Source organism: Arachis hypogaea, chromosome 17, assembly GCF_003086295.3.
Source record: "Arachis hypogaea cultivar Tifrunner chromosome 17, arahy.Tifrunner.gnm2.J5K5, whole genome shotgun sequence".
In the NCBI taxonomy this organism is placed as follows: domain Eukaryota; kingdom Viridiplantae; phylum Streptophyta; class Magnoliopsida; order Fabales; family Fabaceae; genus Arachis; species Arachis hypogaea.
The window spans coordinates 133,978,416-134,000,714 of NC_092052.1; the positions used below are offsets into that span (position 1 = coordinate 133,978,416).

At 34.8% G+C, this 22,299-nt stretch overlaps 3 protein-coding genes across 3 annotated transcripts; all 3 read left to right on the top strand.

Moving 5' to 3' along the window:
- Nucleotides 1–596: 596 nt before the first annotated feature.
- Nucleotides 597–1,921, top strand: LOC112765392 (F-box protein GID2). Its single transcript, XM_025811295.3, has one exon. The coding sequence runs from the start codon at nucleotides 1,126–1,128 to the stop codon at nucleotides 1,687–1,689; it is 564 nt and encodes a 187-aa protein (XP_025667080.1). The 5' UTR covers nucleotides 597–1,125; the 3' UTR covers nucleotides 1,690–1,921.
- An 11,764-nt stretch (nucleotides 1,922–13,685) lies between these two features.
- LOC112766075 (protein MRG2) lies at nucleotides 13,686–17,799 on the top strand. The gene is made up of 10 exons (XM_025811924.3): nucleotides 13,686–14,126; nucleotides 14,213–14,266; nucleotides 14,356–14,369; nucleotides 14,467–14,615; nucleotides 15,548–15,588; nucleotides 15,874–15,978; nucleotides 16,163–16,242; nucleotides 16,746–16,915; nucleotides 17,230–17,314; nucleotides 17,393–17,799. The coding sequence occupies exons 1-10, from the start codon at nucleotides 14,019–14,021 to the stop codon at nucleotides 17,481–17,483; spliced, it is 897 nt and encodes a 298-aa protein (XP_025667709.1). The 5' UTR covers nucleotides 13,686–14,018; the 3' UTR covers nucleotides 17,484–17,799.
- A 966-nt stretch (nucleotides 17,800–18,765) lies between these two features.
- On the top strand, nucleotides 18,766–21,597 carry LOC112766966 (putative receptor protein kinase ZmPK1). The gene has a single exon (XM_025812856.3). The coding sequence runs from the start codon at nucleotides 18,965–18,967 to the stop codon at nucleotides 21,407–21,409; it is 2,445 nt and encodes an 814-aa protein (XP_025668641.1). The 5' UTR covers nucleotides 18,766–18,964; the 3' UTR covers nucleotides 21,410–21,597.
- Nucleotides 21,598–22,299: the final 702 nt, after the last annotated feature.

The following is a 22,299-nucleotide window of genomic DNA, read 5'->3' on the forward strand; positions in this document are numbered from 1 at the left end:
TAAAATCAAAAAAAGATCTTTTTTGAGAAGCTGTAATTTACATCTTTTTTTAAAAGATCTTTTTTCCTTAAAAAAAAGATGTTTTTCATGTAATAAATGAACAAAAAAGTACTTTTATACTGTTATACCCAAACATAGTGCATGTTTGGGCGCCATTATTTTGTTAAAAAAAGATCTTTTTTCAATGAAAAAAGATCTTTTTTTATTTTTTAACGTGTTTGACAAATTTCTAGTAGTAAAAGTAAAAGCACTAGTAAAATCAAAAAAAGATCTTTTTTGAGAAGCTGTAATTTACATCTTTTTTTAAAAGATCTTTTTTCCTTAAAAAAAAGATGTTTTTCATGTAATAAATGAACAAAAAAGTACTTTTATACTGTTATACCCAAACATAATTGATAAATAAAAAGACCTTTTTACATGAGATATCCAAACATAAAATTACTTTTACTTCTCTATAAGATCTTTTAAAAAAAGATAACTCAAAAAAAGATCTTTTTTTAAAAGCTCACCCAAACAAGCCCTAATAGTAACATTATGAATAATTTTAAAAATAAAAATATATAAAAAATAATTTTAATTTTAGACAAAAATTTGAAAAACCAAAGCGTTATTTACCCTTAAAATTGTTAGAAAGGGAAGCGAATTTGAGTATTGATGATGCAAGTAGTAGGGAAGTACCTGGTGATGGTGGTGGAAAAATAATACTAAAGAAAAATCCAAAATGGCATTACCCCATTACCTTAGTACCTTACCCACCCCACCATGAGCATCCCCCATTTCCCGGTAACCCTCCAAAAAAGAAAAAAGAGTATATGAATAGGAAGACAAGAACAGGAGGATGAGGACAAAATCGTCAATCAGAGAAAAAAGAATTGAAGAGCATTCATTTCTCTGCTTGTCGTCTTCGAAAACCATCAAAAACAGGTGCACCCCCCTAACCCCCCCCTTTCACCTTTACTTCACCTCCCCCTATTCCTCCTTAACCCTAAACCCAAACCCAAATTCCTTCATTTAATCTCTCTCCTTCTCTCTCTCTGATGCTAACTTTTCTATATATATAATAGGGTACACCAACACACCCCCTTGTTCAACTGTTTTCGCCAAGATTCCTAATTTCTACAAGCCATGAAGCGTCCGATCCCCGGCGACGGAGACGGCGACCTCCTCAAGATGAAGAAGGTTAAGGTGGACGGCGATGCCGACGCCGACGCCGAAGAGAATTGTGTCCTCCGGGGGATGCGGTATTTCGATGACAACGTGCTGTTCGAGGTGCTGAAGCACGCGGACGCGAGGACGCTGGCTATGGCGAGCTGCGTTAACAAGCAGTGGCACAAAACTGCACAGGATGAGAGGCTTTGGGAGCTGATCTGCACCAAACAGTGGGCAAACACCGGCTGCGGCGAGGAACAGCTCCGATCCGTCGTCCTTGCCCTCGGCGGTTTCCGTCGTCTCCACTCCCTTTACCTAAGGCCTCTCTCTAAGCCATACTCTTCTTCATCGTCATCGTCATCGTCATCGTCATCTCCCACTTCCTCCTCCGTTTGGGGTCCCATCTCTCAGGCGCCGGTGGCTCCTCGGCCGAAGCCCTTGCCTCCTCGTTTGGGTAAAGACGCCGTACACCTCTCCCTCTCCCTCTTATCCATTCGCTTCTACGAGAAGATGTCTAATTTCAACAACCGAAGCAGATGAATCTTCTTTATTCTCTTCTCTCCCACGTTCTTCCCTTATTGTTATGTCTTGAGAATATTTTTATTTCTTTCTTTCTCTCTTAACTAGATGTGACGCAAGTTTTGTATTTCAGTATTGCTAGATCTGGTTTCTTATTTGTAAATCGAGGACAAGAAAATGCTTCAAGTATTGTATTATATGTACTTTGAATTCGATGAATATAAAAGTAAAAGCGATCAAATTATTATTATTATGATATATGTTGCTGTTGCTGTTGGTGGTGGTGGTGGTGGGTGAGGGAAGACCGGAAGATGAAGAAGTTGGCGAAAGGGGGCAGAAGGGTGGGATTGGGGAATAGCGAGTGATGAGGGGTTGTCTTTTCCGAAAGGCCACAACCAGACACAAACAAATAAAAGGTGTCTTAGTTGTAATAAAATGTCTTGTACTGCCACATATGCTTTTCTGGCATCTTTCGTTTCCCTAATTGCTAAACGACAACACACATGGCTTTTCCTTTGCCTTCTGCTTTCAACCACAGGCCAAATTCCTAATAATGCCACCATTTTTTGTCCTCTCACCGTTTATTGCTATTCCTTCTTCCATATGCTTAACATTGTTTACCCCAATTTACCCTTTTCAATCAATACTACTTTCATGCATTATTCTCTATTACCAATAAATTAGAAACTCCTTCACATCATAGTTTGAGCTTAAATAAGTAATATTTCGTTCAAACCACGGTTTAAGTTTTCACAATCACAAATTAAATATAGAGAAAAGGACAAATAGGTTCATAACCTTTTGTTCCGCGGATATTTTCGTCTTTGATCATTGAAAAATACTTTTAAGTTCCTGACCTTTACAAAATTTGGACGGATCAATCCCTGACAGAGACATTTGGACGGATCAGTCCCTGACGGAGGCATTTGGACGGAGGGACTGATCCATCCAAATTTTGTGAAGGTCAGGGACTTAAAAATATTTTTCAATGGTCAAAGACAAAAATGTCCGCACAACAAAAGGTCAGGGACCTACTTGTCATTTTCTCTTAAATATATATGGTAACGTTGGCAAATAGTATGGGGAAATAACATAGGTTCTGTAGGGCTTAACTGGACCCATTTTCGTATTTTTGGATTACAATGAAATGAAATTAAAATTGATTTAATTCAACCAAGTTGGGTTGGTCTAGTGGTTAGCTCACTAGTCCGCTTAAGCAAGTGTCGGGGGTTCGAATCCCGCCTGCTGCATGCAGCAGCCCATTGGCCAGCGGCAAACCCTTAAATGGAGCTCAGTACCACGACGGATTAGTCCTTGACCTGTCGGGTTGGGGGATACCGTGGGAAACCAAAAAAAAAAAAAAATTGATTTAATTCAAATCAAACTTTTTATTTAGAATACTTAAAAAATATATATTGAGTTGATTTGTAAATTATATGAATTTAATTTAACACAGTTTTGAAATTTTTTTTTTTAGAAAATTTGATTAGAACTGAAATAATATGATGTGTTAAAAATATAAAAAAAAAACACTTTTTATTCTTTAGGTATTAATATGAAAAAGATATGTTTCCAGACTAGAAGAGGTGATAGAAATTTGGCCGCGTTTTGGTTATAGTCATTGGCTGAGATAGAAGATTGTGATGTAAAAAAAAAAAAAGAATAAAAATATAAAATCAAATTGCTATATTAATTAATTAACTTGGATTGGTCGAGTGGTCAGCTCACTCGTCCCTTTGAGCAAGTGTTGAGAGTTCAAATCCCGCCTTGTGCATGCAGCAACTTATTGACCAGCAGCAAACCCTTAAACGGAGCTTAGATCCGCAACGGATTAGTCTTTAACTTGTCGGGTTGGATACCGTTTGGGTAAACAAAAAAAAATTGCTATATTAATTTATAAAAAAATAAACTCTTATTATACATAATTGATCCTAAATACAACAATTTATTTTAAATTAAATCAAATTATTCTAAACGTATTTTGTTCCAAGCACATCTTTGCCGTTCTTATTTTATCTCTAATTGGACAAATATCAATATTCTAACATTTTTCTTTATATTGTTTGTGTATGTTAAATATTTTAAAAATGATTTATTAGTATCTTTATTTTTATCACTTTCGTTAGTAAATTTTCAAGGAGTTAACGAAAGATAATTTTAAGTAATTTTTTAAAATGCTTCAATCATGCATAGAATAGCATGAAAAGAATGTTAAAACAATATTAATATTCACTTTTTTTTTTAAACTTCGAATGATTGAAATAAAATTGCCTTTATCCTTATTTTAAAGGTTAAGACAACAAAGGTAGAGACAACTACACTACACCGGGGAAAAAACGTTCTATATTTTCAATCAAGATTCTTGTCAAAAGTTTGAGGAAACCCATCCAAATGACGTAGACATATACGCTCTTATAAATAGCAGAAATAATTCATCCAATTAATCAACTTTCTGATAATTTTTTTCTATAAAGTTACAAATAACAACAATGTATTAGTCACAGTTCATTTGCGGAATTATGCAATTGAAGATGGCCTTTTCCAGAAGTTATACCATAAAATCTAAATTTTCACCTGCAGGATCTAAAAGCCTAAAACATAAACCGACTATGTGCTAATACAAATACTTCATGCACACAAATTTTTTTTTTCAACTTTTTCCCACTCAATCTATACAAGGATATCCGTTAAAAAAAAATAATAAAATAAAATAAAAACAAAAAACAAAAAACAAAAAAGAAGCTTAAAATATTCTATGCAAACAATCTTAGCAAGTGTTTCTAACAAGAGTCTTTAAAGTAAATTACTTGTGCTGATTAATTTATATTTCACATGATACTTATTGTGGAAAATGTTGAGTAAAAATATATAATTAAATCAATTAATGTCATTTAACTAATAAAGTTCGATCAAATAGCTTTAACCTAATTTAGCTCCACGTGTTACTATTCCTAACAAACTTTTAACTTAACACGCGAATATATAACTGCTTTTTTCAACCGGATTTTGTTTTCTTTTTTGAATTTTTTCTGCGTTTTCTACGTTCTCTTCCTTCTCTGTGTTCTCTTCATTCAAGATCAATACTTTTTTATTTGATTTGAAGATTTAGATCAATCTTTTTGAAATCAAGTAGTGAAATTAGCTTTGCACATATATTTTGTAACACCCTACCACACAGAATTTTATGTTTAAGCAGTAAAATAGTAGTTGTGTGGTATTACGACCTTTAAAATGAAATATATATAACAATAATAATAAAAAGGAGATAGTATACTAGGAGCCTTGAAAAACGGTAAAGCAAAAATCGCAAAATAAAAAGCGCAACGCTCAGAAGTACAGATTACTTGCGTGAGAAGAAAACTAAAGTTCGTTAGCATATGTATACCAAAGACAAGAGTAGAGGTTCAAGAGTACAAAATATCAAGCTCCTGACTCAGCCTACGAAGTCAAGGCTGACCGAAGAATATTTACATACATATATATATATATCCCGAAATCCAAAATACACATATAAAACCCTGGTTCTCCATAATTCTCTAAGAGGAGCAAAATAAATAAGTATATAAGAGGAGATCTATGTTTACATATATCAAAATAACAAAAAAAATCATAAAATGAAACCACTTCGCTGTAGGAGCTCCAAACGCCTAGCGAGGCGCCGCTCGACCTACATCTGAAAAATAACAACACAGTATGGAATGAGAACCGAAGGTTCTCAGCATGGTAAAAGTATCACGCATATAAGATATAAGGTCCTGGAAATTCCAGAGGCAATCCTAGAACGCCGACACTCAGATTACAAAGCTTAAATTACTAAACAGAAACCATAAAAGGTGGTCTTCTAAGGATATCTAAGCCTAGTTTAAACTTAACCTTAACACTAAGTCTTTTCACATTTCTTCCGTTCCTCCATCACCGGTGAGTTTGCAAAGACAGACAAACAGACAATTGCAAGCACAAGTAGGAGACAAGTAGTGCAAGTAGCAAATATAACAATTAACATAATATAATCAATTAGGCATTTTCAATTAATTAATAGTGTAAACCCTGCTAAATTAGCATATAATTAGTCAATAAATTAAATTTTAATAAAGAAAATTAGAAATAAAAACTTAATAGTAAAATAGGATAGAGCCAATTAAAACGAGAATTTTGACACTAATTTCAAAAAATTCGGCCAAAGATTTAGCCGAACGGACCGAAACCGGTTGAAATGGGCCCAAGGCCCAATTCAGCCCTGAAGGTTGTGGTAGGCTTAGAGAAGGGGGGGTTGAATCTATGCCTTCCTTTTAATTACTGTTGTTACCCTTTTAAAACAGGTTTGCAATTCTGATTCTGTTTTAACTTAGCAGCGGAAATTTATGAGACAATTTATTTTTGTCTCATGAATATCAGAAAACAGAACACAGCAGAGAAGAGAAAAGCTAACACCAGCATGTATCCTGGTTCGGTTGCCTTGTGCTATGCAACCTACATCCAGTCTCCTCCACAACTGTGGAAGAATTTCACTATAGTAAACAGTATTACATACACCAATAACACATGATTGACCCAATCCTTTCACACTCAAGTTCTAACCTAACTTGACATTGGCTATGCTAATACCTAACTATACCTCTTAGTGCTAACCCAACTAAGAAAGGGATACCATTCAGATACTAGATACAAGACACTTAATCAACCTAAAGAAATCAGAAAATAACTCTAGGCTTTTCTCTCAAGTGTATCTCTCAGCCTTTTTCCACTCATGGCTTTTTCTCAAGCTTTCTCACAATGCCTTTTCTCTCAAGAAATTACAGAAAGATAAGCTTAGAGAAGTACATTACAATCAGTAAAACATGAAGGAGATTGACTTCATCAACAGCCTCTGTGCTATGCGAAAAACCAGATTAGCAAGCCTCTGATTTAGTTCTTCATACTGGCGGAATGCACCTTTGATTAGGAAGCACTGTCCAGTTAGATGAACTTCTTCAAAGAGCTATCTCTCAGAACAAAACCTCTACTCACTGGTTTTCTCTCCTTGGTTTCTGAATGAACAGCAAACTCCTTATATCTCCTTGCATGTGGCTGAGTTCATCTTCCAAGGTCAACACCTTGAGCCTTGAGCTTCACCAACCCACCAGCTTACTTTTTCTTCTGAAGCATCAAAATAGAACCTTTGCTTCTGACTCTTCCAACTTGACCGAAAGCCACAAAACAGTAACAATAGAACTCTTCTTGTGGTCAACTTGATCTTAGCCATTGATAAACTACTTGGTCCCCAAGTATCACTTGTGACCGTAGATGTGAAGCAGAATAGGGCAGAGACCAACTTTTCCTTCAAAGCCATTTTCGGGTAGTGCAGAGAGTTGGGAAGAAGGGATGAAGATTTGATGCATGTAAGATGAGATGGATTACCTTTCTTAAGCTTGATTTAGCTTGGGATTTCTGTTTTAGCTTCTGTGCTTCAAGCTTCAACTCTCTCTCTCTTGCTTCTTTGGTTAATGGCTTATGGAAGAAGCTTTTCTTCTCTTTCTCTTTCTTGCTTTTTTCTGAAATCTTGATGTGACTTGATTAGAGGAAAGAAGAACGTTGCTTTTGGTTAAGCAGGAGAGAGGAAATTTCAATTCTGAAACCGGTTCGGGCTTGGATTGGGTATTAGTATGTATGGCCCGATTTAATTTCTTTGGTTTCTTCCTTTGATTTTGCTTGGGCTCTATGTTTTGCTTTCAGCCCAATATTCTTTGCTGAATGCTTTTTATTCCATTTGGGCTATTAACATTTGGCCTGCAACAATAAACAATTAGTTAATAAGTAGATATAATTAATCAACACTAATTATTTATTTTGCTCAAAAATAATGTTTGTCATCATTAATTAATTTAGTTAATTTCTTAACTCAACAAGCCCAATGCCCCTAAGTGAACTCAGCTTCCCCTTCCTCCCTTCTCATCATTCACGCAGCAAACATTAGGGAAGGGGAAATAGAGCTTTCAAAACCCTAACCTCCATTTCAAACCTCCATATCTCTCCACTCCGAGTTCCGATCGCCGCACCGTTTGCGGCCAGGCGACCACCGCGTCGAGCTCTATGATTCTACCGGAATAATTTTATAGGTTCAATCTAGCTTGCAGAACTTTTTGGGTTTGGTCCATTTGATCCGTGGGTACGGTTGTGTATATGTAATTGGAGATTGAAATTGTGAACATTGGAATCTTGGTGGAGGTTGAGTACTTGTGCTTTGGTGAGTTCTTGAACCTTGGGCTGTGTTTGGGGCAAAAGGTCTTGGTGAGTTGTCTTGGAAAATATGTGGAAAATGGCCAAGGTATGGTTTAGGTTTCATGTATATAATATATAATGTTCTGTGAAGACTTAGGCTAGTTGACTATAAGATAGAAATGAATGTATGAGCATGTAAATTGATTAGTGCTTTATGGTAAATGTTGAGTTTTGATTTAATGGTTGATATTGAAGTTGGACTACTAAGTGATGAACTAATGATGCTTGTGATTTGGGAGAAGAAATGATTATGAATTGTGGTGGTGTGTTGTGATTGTTGTAATTAAAATTATGAAATTTAGGTATGAGATTATGTATATATGGATGTATAATTGATTGAAGCAGGTTATGGATGATTTTGGTAGAATAAATAGTGTGTGGCTATGTTGGATGTATGTGATGAAAGTATGATTTGTGTTTGGTTTAGTGAAAATTGAGGTTGGAAACTTTTTGAGAAAATTTGGTTTTTGGCCGAACTTCGGCGAGCCAAAACTTGGCTTCCGGACCCCCAAAAGATTTCAAACTTATTTTATGTAAAAATTGGGTCCGTGAAACTTACACCGTTCAAAGAATGGATGAAAAATGATTTAAAACAAAAAACTTATGCGTGTCGGAAGTTTGAGGTTAAAAACTAAAATTCTGCAGCTTTTGTAACTTAGTGAAATTTTTGGAAAAATGCATTTCCACGTGTACGCGTGACATGAAATTTTTGCGTACGCATATACCCCCTTCACGGACAAACTCTACTGCCTGGTTTACATGCGTACGCGTAATCAGGGGATGCGTACGCGTCTTGGCCTAAACGCGTACTGACGCGTACGCGTGGCCCTGTTTTCAGCAAAAATAGATTTTGTGTTTTAAAGCTCAAACTCGAACCTCTAGATTTCTATTTTCATTTTTTTAGTCTAAATATTGTTAGTAAGCCTAGTCATAGAATGAAGTTAGGAAATTGTGGTAACTTGAAGGTAAAGAAAGATTCTTTTAAAAAGGTAATAAGTGATCAGAGGAGATGGTATTTGATCGATAAAGATGATGAGAATGGTATATGAGGTAATTAAGAGAGTAAAGTGACATTGATAATGATGTGTGAGACACTTAAAGATGTTAAATAATTAAGAATGATGAGATAAGATATGAATCACTGTGAAATTGAAGATGATAAATCGTAAGAAACGATTGAATAACTTGAGCTTGGGGCGTTGTCTCCCCATGTCAGTCAGAATTTTTTCCGTGGTTATTATTGAACTTGGGGTAATATTTTTCTCATATCAGCTTGGGACATTGTTTTTTCCATGTCAGCTTGGGGTGTTGTCTCTTCTCTCCATGTTAGCTTGGGACTCTTTCCATGGATATTATTGAGCTTGGGGGCGTTCTCTTCCCCATGTCAGCTTGGGGATTCTCCCCATGGTGTATTTTTGAGCTTGAGAACATGTCGGGATGGCTACGTAATCGACAGTTGATATCAACAGCCGTAGGACAGGCATACATCATGTGCATATTGTTTGATTTGCTTGCTTGTGAAAAAGTTGCAGAATTTCATTTTTGGACCCTAAACTTTCGACGCGCATAACTTTTTCGTTTTAAATCCTTTTTCTTCTGTTCTTTGAATGGCGTAAACTTCACGGACCCAATTTTCATATAAAATAAATTTGAAATCATTTGGGAGTCCTGAAGCCAAGTTATGCTTCATCGAAGTTCAGCCCAAAATCAGTTTTACTCAAAAAGCTTCAAACCTCAATTTTCATTAAACCAAACACAAGTCATACTTCCATTACATATATTTAACATAGCTGCATGCCATTTATTTTACCAAAGTCATCCACAACCTGCTTCAATCAGTTATACATCAATATATTAATAATCTCATACCTAAATTTCATGATCTTAGTCACAACATACATCAATATACCACCACAAACTCCTATCCATTCTTTTTCCCACTTTACAAGCACCAATAAGTCATCACTTAACAGTCCAATTCCATCATCAACAATTAAGCCAAAACTTAACCTTTATCATTAAGTACTAATCAATTTACATGCTCATATATTCATCCATATTTTATAGTCAATTAGCCTAAGTATTCACAGAACATTATATATTACATACGTAAAACTTAAACCATACCTAGACCGATTTCCACGTATTTCTCAAGGCAGCCCACTTAGGCAAAAAGGGCAAGGCTTCAATTTCCAAAATTCAACTCTGACACCCACCAAGTTCTCAAATCAAGCTTCTAATGGTTCCAAGGATTCCATATCATGCATACATACACACCTAACACATATATATGTACGTATACCCAAAAACTCAATATTCAACATAATCAAAATAAGAAATGACTAGGGTTTAGGATCCTTGCCGTACCCACGGACCAAAAGAACTAAAACCAACAAGTTCCGCAAGCTAAATTAAACCTATAACATCAAAGTCAACAAATTCTCAACATGTACGCTCAAGGTTTTCGAAAATCAAAGGGATAGAGCAACTAGAGTGAGAATGAGGCTTACCTATGAAATTGTTCCAGTAGATTCGTAGAGCTCGACGCAGTGGTCGCGTGGCCACAAATGGTACGGTGATCGAAATTCGGCATAGCAAGATATGGTAGTTTGGATGTGGTGTTAGGGTTATGTCTTCTTCGCCTTCACCATGAACATTATTTCAGCGTTATGCTGAATGAAGGGAAGAAGAATGCTTCTTCTTTAGTTATTTGGGCTGACTTGTTGGGCCTTGAGTCCAGTTCAATCGGTTCGGTTCGTTCGGCCCAATCTCAAGTCAAATTCTTTGAAATTAATGTCAAAATTTTCGTTTTAATGAGCTCTATTCTAATTTAATATAATATTCACATTTTTAATTTCCTTCATTAAAATTTAATTTATTCACTAATTATTTACTAATTTAACAGAGTTTAGATATTTCGTTTTCGAAGACAAGGAATGATTCAAGTTTAGACTATTAATTGAACTAGGGCGAATTAAATTATTGTTTTAAATCGAATCAAGTAGTTGAAGTGTGGTTTGAATCTAGTTAATATAATTTGTTAGCAGTTTATGATTCTGTAGTTGAATAATTTCGGCGTAAAAACTAAGAAATTTGTGTTATTTTTAAGAATTTTCTGCATAATTCAAAACTTATCCTCTTCCTCTTCCTCCTCCTCATCTTCTGCTTCTTCTTCTTCTTTTTCTTCTTCTCTTTCATCTTTTTCATCATCAACATCTTTTTTTCTTATTCATATTTTCCTTCTTGTTTTGCATTCTTGTGTTTCTTCTTATTTTATTCTCTTAACAAGAATAAAATATGAAAAAATCAAACAAAAAAGAAGAAAAAAATATATAATGCTGTAAAGTTACAAAGAAGATGACGAACCTACATTCATTCAACTAAATAAGATTACAATACATTACAAACATGTTCATTCAAGTCTAATATTAGAAGCAATGTTCCTAAAAAAAGAAATAAGAGCAACAACAAAAAGAAAGAAAGAAAGAAAGAAAAAAATGCAGCATTGAAAAAGACATTTTTGTGCTTTTGTAGCAAAATTTTGGTATAAAAACTAAGAAATTTATGTGTTATTGTTAAGAAATTTCAGTGTTATTTATCCAGATAAATTCTGTATAATTCAAAACTCTTCTTCTTTCTTCTTTTCATCTTCTGCTGCTTTTTCTTCTTCTTCTTCACATTCTTCTTTTTATTTTATTTTTTCATAATTTTTCTTGTTTCACTCTTTTAAAAGGAATAAAACCAAAAGAAAGAGAAGAAAAAATTAATCCTGCAAAATTATTAGAAAGAAAAAAAAATACAACAACAACAGCAACAATAAAAGAATGACGATAGAAAAAAAAATATACAAAAAAGACCGAAAAATATAAAGAAAAAAAAATATGAATGTTTACGAATTGGAGCGTGTATTCACGCTTTCATTATTAAATAGAATGCTATGCTTCTAGGGACGGGGTACCATAATTTGGTGTCAATTATGACATCCACTAAGCATTGCCAACTTATAATTTTTAGCATGTCTCAGAAAATGGATCACAATCGCTACCTCACAAACCAAATGGGGTGGTGCGCATGCATGAAGAAAATGAACATTAAATCTATAATGGCTACAATGCAATAATATCAGTATATCACTATTGCCAAGCTGCTTATAATAAGACACTAGAAACTACAAATTAAAGATACCTGCTTATTGCTTAATAAGCTGGAGGCCAATTCTACATACAAGACCAACCCTACATCATTATATTCTAAAGTTACCATGAAAAATCAATACAAATTAAAGCAAGTAGAACTGTGCTCTGCGCTTAGCATTAAGCGAGAGATCTGTATCCTATATATTCAAAGGTGGTGTAGTATTTACTGCTTGACAAACTAAAATTCCGGAAATTAATTGATGGACCTTGGATTGAAATGACAAAGCCACTAGTCTTTTTCTTTCTTGATTGACCCCCTTTAATTTCTCTAATAACAAACATGCTGGGCTGTACCCAAAAGTTAATATCAATCTATCGTAGTCAAAAAAAGATCGCAATAGGAAAAATATACAAACAAAATGATAAAATAAGTTTGATAATTGTTCATAAGTTTAATAGCGCAATTTTGTTGCTAACGAAGTTTGTAGAAATATGATGTTCATAAATAAATAAAGAAAAATGATAGGATTAGTAGAATTTATTATTTTTAATTATTATTTAATTATTAATTCAATTTTTTTTTGTCTAAATTTTTAATTTAGTAATCTAATATCATGTTTTTAAATGACTGATGATAAAAAATAATAAATTTTTGACAATTCCTAACATTTTTCGTATACCAAACTTAAGGTAGCGTTTGATGGAGAGACAGAGACGAAAATACTGATACTAAGAGACAGAGACTAAGAGACAGAGATTGAAATAAATTTCAGTATTCTGTTTGGTACAAAGTGGGAGACAGAAATTGAAACAAGAATGAAATTCTAATTTAATTTATACAAAAATAAAATTGGAATTAATTAATTGAAATGAAAGTATTTTAAGTATAAAATGTTATTAAAGTTTCAGTCTTCATCTTTAAAAATTTTAGTCCCTGTGTCTCTACTTTTTAGAGGTATTAAAATACTGAAATTTTGGGGACATAGACAAAAATTTTAGTATCAGTCTCTGAACCAACAAACATAATACTCAGTGTTAGTCTCTCAATCTCTATCTTAGTATCTCAAAATAAACGCTACTAAGGCCCAGTTTGGGTAACTAACTTAATTAAGCTCTTTTTGATAAAATAACTTAAACAATAAATGACTCTGTTAAAAGTAACTTATTTGTGTTTGGATTTTTAATTCTAAAAGTGCTTATTTTAAAGAAATTTAATGAAAAGTAGAAGTATTATGAGAGAAGTCATTTTTTTTAACTTCTCTATAAGCTCCAAAATAGCTTCTTAGAAAGTTGCAATTTGATTTTAAAAATTGCACCCGATATTAATACTACTACTTTTTATAAGTCAAAAGTAAAAAAAAGCTACTTCTAAAGTTTCCAAACGGACGCTAAGTTTCCATTGCCCAGCCATTTGTAACTTCTTGAGTAGATAATTTAATTTTATAAGCTTAATACTTACTCGTTAATTGACTTATATTAGCAGAGATAATAACAATAAAATTTAATTTTAATTCATTCTTAGTATAAAATAATTTTATATATGTATCTAATTATATAACATTACATTAGTTAAAATAACTATCTTTTACATTTGCTATCTGAATAATCATCCCAAGAACGAATGTGATTATTCGAGTATACTTTACAAAATACATCAAAATAATAATAATAATAATATCTTATTTCCCACAGGAAGCGGGGTTTTTATGGTTATGTTCTTACTTCTTACAGCCCGAAAGATGCGGAAGAAATGAAATCAGGAATTTAGGAAGAAAGAAAGAAATCCGTTTGAGTAGCGAATACTGAATAACGAGTGAGTAAGAAGAAACTCAGAACCAACGAAAAGAGAAGATCGAGATTTAGATTCAGAGCGAGTGCGTGCAAAAAAAAAAAAAAAAATGGGGAGTTCCAAGTTCCAACACATGTAACGGAAATAGGGAAGCTGAAGACTCCGCCATGGATTCTGCGACGCCAACACACACTCACAGCTCCAAATCCCAGCCTCCGTTCGCCGTCGCCGAGAAGGTCCTCGCTAAACACAAAGGTCGATTTTACGAAGCCAAGGTGAACCAACTCACTCACACTCTTACCCTTACTTTGTTCTCTTCCACACTTTCAAATAAACTCAGATGTTTGTCTTCTTTCAAAAGGTTAGGCAGGTCGAATTCAAAGAGGGCCAGTGGCGCTGTTTTGTTCATTATTTGGTAAGCATAATTTTCTTCTTAGCTCCTTTTCTTTTTTCAATTTTGTTTTTTTCTTGGATGTCTTGGTAATTTTGTTTTTTCAATTTCAGGGTTGGAAGAAAAGGTGGGGATTTTCTCTCGTCTTACTCGAGATATCAGCACCAACTGCGAGCTCGGTTTTCTCAACGTTTCTGTGTGTTTGTTTTTATTATTAAATGCAGCTGGGATGAATGGCTTGCAACTGATTGTTTGATGAAAGACACAGAGGAGAATATGCAGATAAAGCTCGCCATTGATGAGAAATTTGGTCATGACAAAAGTACAAAGATTCACCGTGCATCCTTCAACAAACCAAAGACTCCTAACAATGGTTAGATATTTCTTTTCCTTGCTCTACTTACCACTGAAATTCTCTGCTATACTATTTTTCTCCTTTCTTCAATGCTTTTGCAGCATGACTTAATTTAAGTGTTGATGACTTTAGAGTTTAGAGTAGTATACTAGTGTGAGATGCATATGACTCAATGTACATTGCGTTATAATTCTTAATTTCTTATAGCAGTATACCTATATGCAAGTAATATGCTTGTTGAAGTAATATGCTTGTTGAGATTGTAAGGATCGATTTCTCGCAACGTTACTTCACAAACTGGAAACCTCACATAGATGAATTGATATTACTTTATATGTAACAAAATGTGGTGTGAATTTCAATATGAGACTCAGTTATGTAGAGTATGTTCAGGGTTTATATGCTGCATACATTGACTGCTAACTCTATACATCACTAACTACTCATAGCTAAATTACACTTTACATAGCTCGTACTAAATCTGGGCTACCGGCAGCTATTAAGCTCCTGATAATTTAGCAATTACCCCTTTGGATTCTTAAGTTTGGGCCTCGTGTGTTAATAACTTTGGGATATCCATTTTCTGTCATAATAGAACCAACTGGTACGTATTTCCTTTCTTTTTCTCACCTAAGAGTAACATGTGGCTGTTTATATATGCATTATTTGAAATTTTAACCTTTTTCGGCATTCACTTTCCACAATTCGGGGCTCTCACTCACAACATTAGGAACATGCACAATCCCTTGCATGTGATCTAAAAGTTGCTGTCATTTTCTCATTAAGATATGCTGAATGGATTTCTTGTTTTTATTTAAGTTACCTTAGCTTATATCATGGATACAAGGACGTTATGAGTTTTTACCGCATGTGTATATGTTTCAAATGGACTTTTACTTAGTCTTTGCCCTACGTTTTCTCTGACCTGTTTGGGAAAAATTGCAATGCAGAAAGCAGAGGCAGGAAACGAAAGAGTGAAACTCCAATTAAGGTGCACCATCATTTTGAATTTTAATGTGTATGGCACTGATTGTACACTTTGGTGTCTGATTTGCACTCTCATTTTAAGTAATATAGGGCACTAATTGAGCACCAGCAAATCTTTGAATTTCATGTAAAATGTGCATTAGCATAAATTGTCATTCAAATTAGTTGGAATGGAAATATGTAACTTTTATCTCATATTTCCCGAGGGGTGAGATGAGGAGATGGTGCTTCTAAAGTCTTTTGGCTATATGGTATAATTTAATTGATTCGAGGTTTTGCTCACTGATAGGAAAAACCAGAGGTCCCTCCTGACAAGCTTGTCAGCATTCAGATTCCACCAACTCTAAGGAAGCAATTAGTTGATGATTGTGAATTTATCACCCATCTGGGCAAGGTAGTGCTATTATTTTATATTATATTAGTTTTATTTACAGAGTTGAACCCTTGTCTTAATTCCTTTACAAGCAAGTTGATATAATTGTTACTCAACACAATTTTTCTTCAAACAGTAGAAACCTTTTTGTCATTTTGAAATTATTGGACCGGTATTTTTATTCTTATTGTTTTTTTTGCTGCAGCTTGTTAAACTTCCTCGCACCCCTAATGTGAATGACATAATGAAGAATTATTTTGATTACAGATTGAAGAAATGTGGCTCGTAAGTTCATGCTGAAGCACCCACCCTTAAGCATTATCTTTAAACATTTTCTGTTGGAAATCAGAGTGTGTGGTGAATTATTTTTATTATTATTTCAGAATAATTTTGGTGGGAAATGGGTAGGTTGAGCAGTTTAGATGGTAGCTTTTGGTTTTTAACATGGTATTCAACACTACTACTACTACTACAAATAAAAGCCCTTGTTCTAGACACATTATAAATCATTACGCTTAGAAGTAGTCATCAAAAAGTGAGAATGGTAATTTTTTTTTAATTATGATATAGTTTTTTGTTGTTTAACACTCAAAAATCATGACTAAGTAGCAAGTTCCATCAAGATTTGTTTATTTGCCCTAAAATCTGCCTGCTTATTTTCTTCTGTCTTTTTGGCAAATTGAATTATTTTCTTGATTTATTCTGCACTTGACTTCTGGGGTGTTGTCTTTGTATTTTACTTACAGTGCTCTTATTGTTACTGTTTATTACTCTTATGTTTGACGTAGGATATCAGATTCAGTTGAAGAAATTTTGAAAGGATTGTGTTGTTACTTTGATAAAGCACTGCCGGTGAAGCTTTTGTACAAGAATGAGCGTCAACAGTACCAAGAAGCATGTCCTGATAATACCACTCCTTCCACTGTATATGGTGCTGAGCATTTGTTACGTCTATTTGGTATGCTCATCATCTGTGCTAGAGAAGCTTATCAATTATTTTGAATTATACATTTGTTGTCTTTGCAATGTGAGTTAAACAGAAAGGTATTATATTATGACCAATTATTTGGCCATCTGGCATGACTCCTGGAATCTTGACTCACTTCTACACCAGTTTGTAATGGAAACTTTCAAACATAGCCTTGCATTGCATAAGGGTTTATCATATTATCTCAGTTCTTATAAGTTTGCATTTTCCAAAACTTTATTATTAGAAGTACTAACTAATGATATGGGTTTCTAATGGCTGGTACGAATTTTCTAAATTTGAAGTTAAGTTGCCTGAGCTGTTGTCCCATGCTAGCATTGAAGAGGAGTCGATGACAGAACTCCAAGCCCAATTAGTTGACATTCTAAGGTATCATTGGTTTCTTCCTTGTTTGAAGTGAAATACTATATTTTCCTGGGGTTAACTAAGTATCCCTTTATGCTTCAGGTTCTTGCAAAGAAATCAGAGTACATATTTCCTTTCTACTTATCATGTCCCTGATGATATTGAGAACAGCACCAACAAACAAGGTGACTAGGGTTAGGGAGGGGAGGGGACTACGTAGGATTTATTGTGCAGAATACAGCAGAAATGCTGCCCTAATACGTGGCTGATCAAAATTATAGTGTTGTTATATTATATTCACTGCTGCTCTGTCTTGTAAAACCCAAAGTTTCAGGGTAAAAGAAAGAGTAACATATACTGAAGGAATATGCATATGCTGCTGAGTGCTGACCCTCATTTGTAGATTCAGTGATTCTGAAATTTGTATTAGTTTAGGTACAATTATCTTTAGTATTCTCTTGTATTCCATTCTTTTACGGTCAATTTTTCACAACGCTTTAGATTTTAAATCCACATATTGTACTATGAAATATCTTCCATTTGAATTGATTTGGGTTATTAAAAATTAGTCCCAGCCAAATGGGAACTGCGAAGGGACAAGGGAGAGTGGAAAACTGATTTTTTTTTTTTGGGTCATGGAGAGTGGAAAACTGGTACAATGTTGTGTGGGCCATTGGCTGCGCCTGAGAACTCAAGACTTCAACAATTAAGACCAACGTCACCACTCACCAGGTTGGCTTATACTATTTTTTCTTATTAGTGGATTGTATCTGCAAATGTTGCTATAGCCTATAGCCTGTAACATCAGAGCAAGTTTTTCTTCCAACTTAAATCTTTTTATGCACCATAGAGAATTGGACCTATCTTTGTCAATTCATTTTTGGATGCTTTTTATTAGTGAACTGGAACAGTACATAAAACAATAAAGTAACTTATCAACTAGAAATTTACTATTTAGTATATATTTACGGAAGCAGGAAGATATAAGAATGAGAATGTTTAGGATTGACTACAACATTTATTTATTATTTGCAAGATGTTTTATCAACTTTAGATCATTTTGGCGTCTATATCCTATAGCTGTATATGAGTAAAATAATGATGGAACTAGTGACATATCTTTTGTGCGTATGTTTGAATTCCATATGTTATTTTCCCCAGTACACATCCCAATCTAATAGTATATAAATATAGAAAGTGATAGTCCTTTACTAAAATAATACGAATGCACCTAAGACACCATTATTGTAACATGATCAAATGTTCAATTAATTTTATTTTATTTTTATAAGTAGCGTGTTCTATTAATTGTATATTAATAAAAATATCTAAACCCTCCACACCTGATTAATGTATTTTTGGTGATTGTAGAATTACAACCGTACCCTTCTTCGAACAAATTCATTTTCCATGGTATTTCAAATTTTCAACAAGAAAAACTGAAAAAGTCTTATGGGAATGTCACAGTCTTGCTGATGCGGAATAATACCGCTGAATTATTTATCTTTAAATATTCAATATAGCTAAGATGTCAACGTACAATAATTCTCGTAATTAAATTAAATAATGCAACTTGATGATCACTTATGACACCTGCATAAACTTGTTCTGTATATATATCGATCTTGGTGCTTCAATGTTGATCAGCCCAATTAAAGACACTAACCAGCGTCCATGGCTATCATCAATATATCAACATTAATATTTTTTCTCCTATTGTCGATAAAGCTTTCATGTTCAACAAGAAACCATAGCATTCTAATCCAAGGTTCATCAATGTCAGTAGATGAACCAAACGACGTTATAGTGTCACCCAAGGGCACGTTTTCTGCTGGCTTCTACGCGATTGGCGAAAACGCTTATTGCTTTGGCGTTTGGTTTTCCCGAAACCCTACTCTTGTATGGATGGCAAATCGTGACGACCCAGTCAACGGAAAGAAATCAAAGCTCTCCCTACTCGCCAATGGTAACCTTGTTCTAGTGGATGCCGATAATTCCCATGTTTGGTCAACAGACACAGTTTCATCGCCGTCTTCTACCGTGCATTTGGTTCTGTATGACACCGGCAACCTTGTTCTAACGGAGGAGGACGGTGACGGCAACAACAACAACATGAACAGCACCGTGTTGTGGCAAAGCTTTGATTTCCCTACGGATACTCTTCTTCCTGAGCAAGTGTTCGCCCGATTCACCAAAGTAATCTCTTCGAAAAGTCAGACAAACAAGTCCACTGGTTTGTACACGTTGTTTTTCGACAACGATAACGTTCTTCGTCTTGTTTACAATGGCCCCGAAGTTTCAGGGATCTACTGGCCAGATCCTTGGAATCTGAACTGGGCCAACTTCAGGAGTAGTTACAACAGCAGCAGAGTTGCTGTCTTGGACACTCTTGGCACCTTCATTTCCTCAGATAATTTCACTTTCACCACTTCCGATCACGGTTCCGTCATCCAGCGAAGGTTGACCCTTGATCCTAATGGAAACCTTCGTGTTTATAGCCGTAGCAGTGATCAAGATGACTGGTATGTTTCGTGGCAAGCATATGCAAGACCATGCAGGATCCATGGCGTTTGTGGGCCCAATAGTTTGTGCACTTACCATACTGATTCTGCCATTAAATGCTCTTGCCTTCCCGGTCATAAGATGAAGTATTCAAATGATTGGTCTTACGGCTGCGAACCCAGATTTTCTGTATCTTGCAAGAACAATGAAAGTGGGTCGTCGTCACAGTTCTTATCTATAAGCAACGTGGAGTTGTATGGCTATGATTATGGACTCATGACAAATTACACATTAGATCAGTGTAAGGAGTTCTGCCTCCAACTATGCGATTGCAAAGGCGTTCAGTACACTTATAACAAGGCCTCTGGTACCAACAATTGTTATGTCAAGGTTCAGTTGCGGAATGCATATCGAATCCCATATTTTAATGCTGAATTTCTTTTGAAACTGCCGGTCAATAGTACCTATTCTTTTCAAGATGATCAAGTTTCAATCGTTGATAGACACAACAATCTTGATTGTCCTGTGGGTGCAGAAACAATACAACTTGAGAGGATTTATATCAAAGGGCAGGTGAGCAGATATGTTAAGTTCTTGTTATGGTTCGCTGGAGGAGTTGGGATATTTGAAATGCTGTGCATATTTGTGGTTTGGTACTTTTTGGTAAGGTTTAGGGTGCATTCTGGTGCAGATGAACGAGTGTATGACTTAGGCTTTGCAGGGTTTAGGAGATTCAGTTACTCTGAACTGAAACAAGCCACCAAAGGGTTTAGCCAAGAGATTGGAAAGGGTGCATGGGGGATTGTATACAAAGGTGTACTCTCTGATGGAAGAGTGGTGGCCGTGAAGAGACTCATGGAAGCGAATCAAGGAGAAGAGGAGTTCCTTGCTGAAGTGAGCAGCATTGGAAGGCTCAATCACATGAACTTGATTGAGATGTGGGGATACTGTGCTGAAGGGAAACACAGGCTCCTGGTTTATGAGCACATGGAGCATGGTTCTCTTGCTCAGAATCTTAGGACAAATAGATTGGATTGGTCCAAAAGGTTTGAGATTGCGTTGGGTACAGCCAAAGGTTTGTCTTATCTTCATGATGAGTGTTTGGATTGGATTTTGCATTGTGATGTAAAGCCACAGAACATTCTTCTTGATTCTAATTTTCAACCCAAGGTAGCTGATTTTGGATTGTCCAAGTTGCTTAAAAGAAGTGACACTAATAAGTACTCTAGCTTTTCCAAGATACGAGGAACAAGAGGATACATGGCTCCTGAGTGGGTTTTGAACCTCCCAATAACCTCCAAGGTTGATGTTTATAGCTATGGAATTGTTGTGTTGGAAATGTTCACTGGAAAGAGCGCAACCAAGAACCTTGGGATTAGTAGTGATGGAGTAGAGAATAATCAACATATGTACCTGGTTGCATGGCTGAGAGAGAAACAGAATATGGGATTTCGTTGTGGTTGGGTTAGTGAAATCTTAGACCCCACCATAGAAGGTGATTATGATGAAAATAAGTTGGAAGCTTTGGCTAGAGTTGCTTTGCAATGTGTAGAGGATGAGAGGGACAAAAGACCCACCATGAGCCAAGTGGTAGAGATGCTTCAGAAATATTTATAATAATTGGTGACATTCATTGTTATCAGTGTATCTACGTGCCTGTTTTGTTTATGTAGCTGAATAATTCTCCTAGAAAATATCTCTGTTCTTTGTAATATGAATAATGAATGTAGTTGCTTGCATACCCCACATATAATATCTTGTGTATGATTGTATTTTTTTTAATGTAATTTAAAAGTTGTTTTGAATGATTTCTTCATCATAATTTTTATGTTTGAGTGTATTTCATCCATTCAAGAAGCCTTATTTTTATTAAAATTCCACGGTTGCCATGTGATTGTAGGTAAGAATTTAATGCCATGAGCATTTTTCTATTAAGTTTCTTGAATTAAGTTGTTCCATGTTGACTTTGGAAAAAAGATAGTTCCCATGGAGATCCATGCAGGAAGCTAGCAAACTATCAATTCTCAACATTGATAGATTGCGTTGAGTTTTCAATTTTTCTCTTATACACTACAGTTAATAAATCTCAACTCATTTTCCAGTCGATTACTTCATGATTTTGTTACTCAGTGAATAGATAATGAGATGATATCTTTCTTATTAATTTTAGTCATTTACTGTTAATTTATTTCCATGATTGATGTTGTATAGACACTTAATTTGATAAAGGAAATAATGACATGAGTCTGGTTTGATGACTCATCATTTGGTCTCTTAACTAAAATATTAAGAATTTAAATTTTACTTTAGATATGAAAAATATTTCACAGTCCATCGTTTGTCTTTTAAGTAAATGACTTATATATATTCTTATTTCAAATCCTAGTCTATAAAATGGAAAACATCTTCCTTTTACGAGATTCTAACCAAATAAAGTCTAATTTAACAGATTTTTGGCAACATAACCTTCAGTTTTTATTTTTTATTTTGTATAAACTTTTAGCTCA

Coding starts and splice junctions, on each gene's coding strand:
- LOC112766966 (XM_025812856.3), top strand. CDS start 18,965: ATGGCTATCATCAATATATCAACATTAATATTTTTTCTCCTATTGTCG.
- LOC112766075 (XM_025811924.3), top strand. CDS start 14,019: ATGGATTCTGCGACGCCAACACACACTCACAGCTCCAAATCCCAGCCT. Junction 15,979..16,162: donor TTATCACCCATCTGGGCAAG/GTAGTGCTATTA, acceptor TTTTTGCTGCAG/CTTGTTAAACTTCCTCGCAC. Junction 16,243..16,745: donor AGATTGAAGAAATGTGGCTC/GTAAGTTCATGC, acceptor TGTTTGACGTAG/GATATCAGATTCAGTTGAAG.
- LOC112765392 (XM_025811295.3), top strand. CDS start 1,126: ATGAAGCGTCCGATCCCCGGCGACGGAGACGGCGACCTCCTCAAGATG.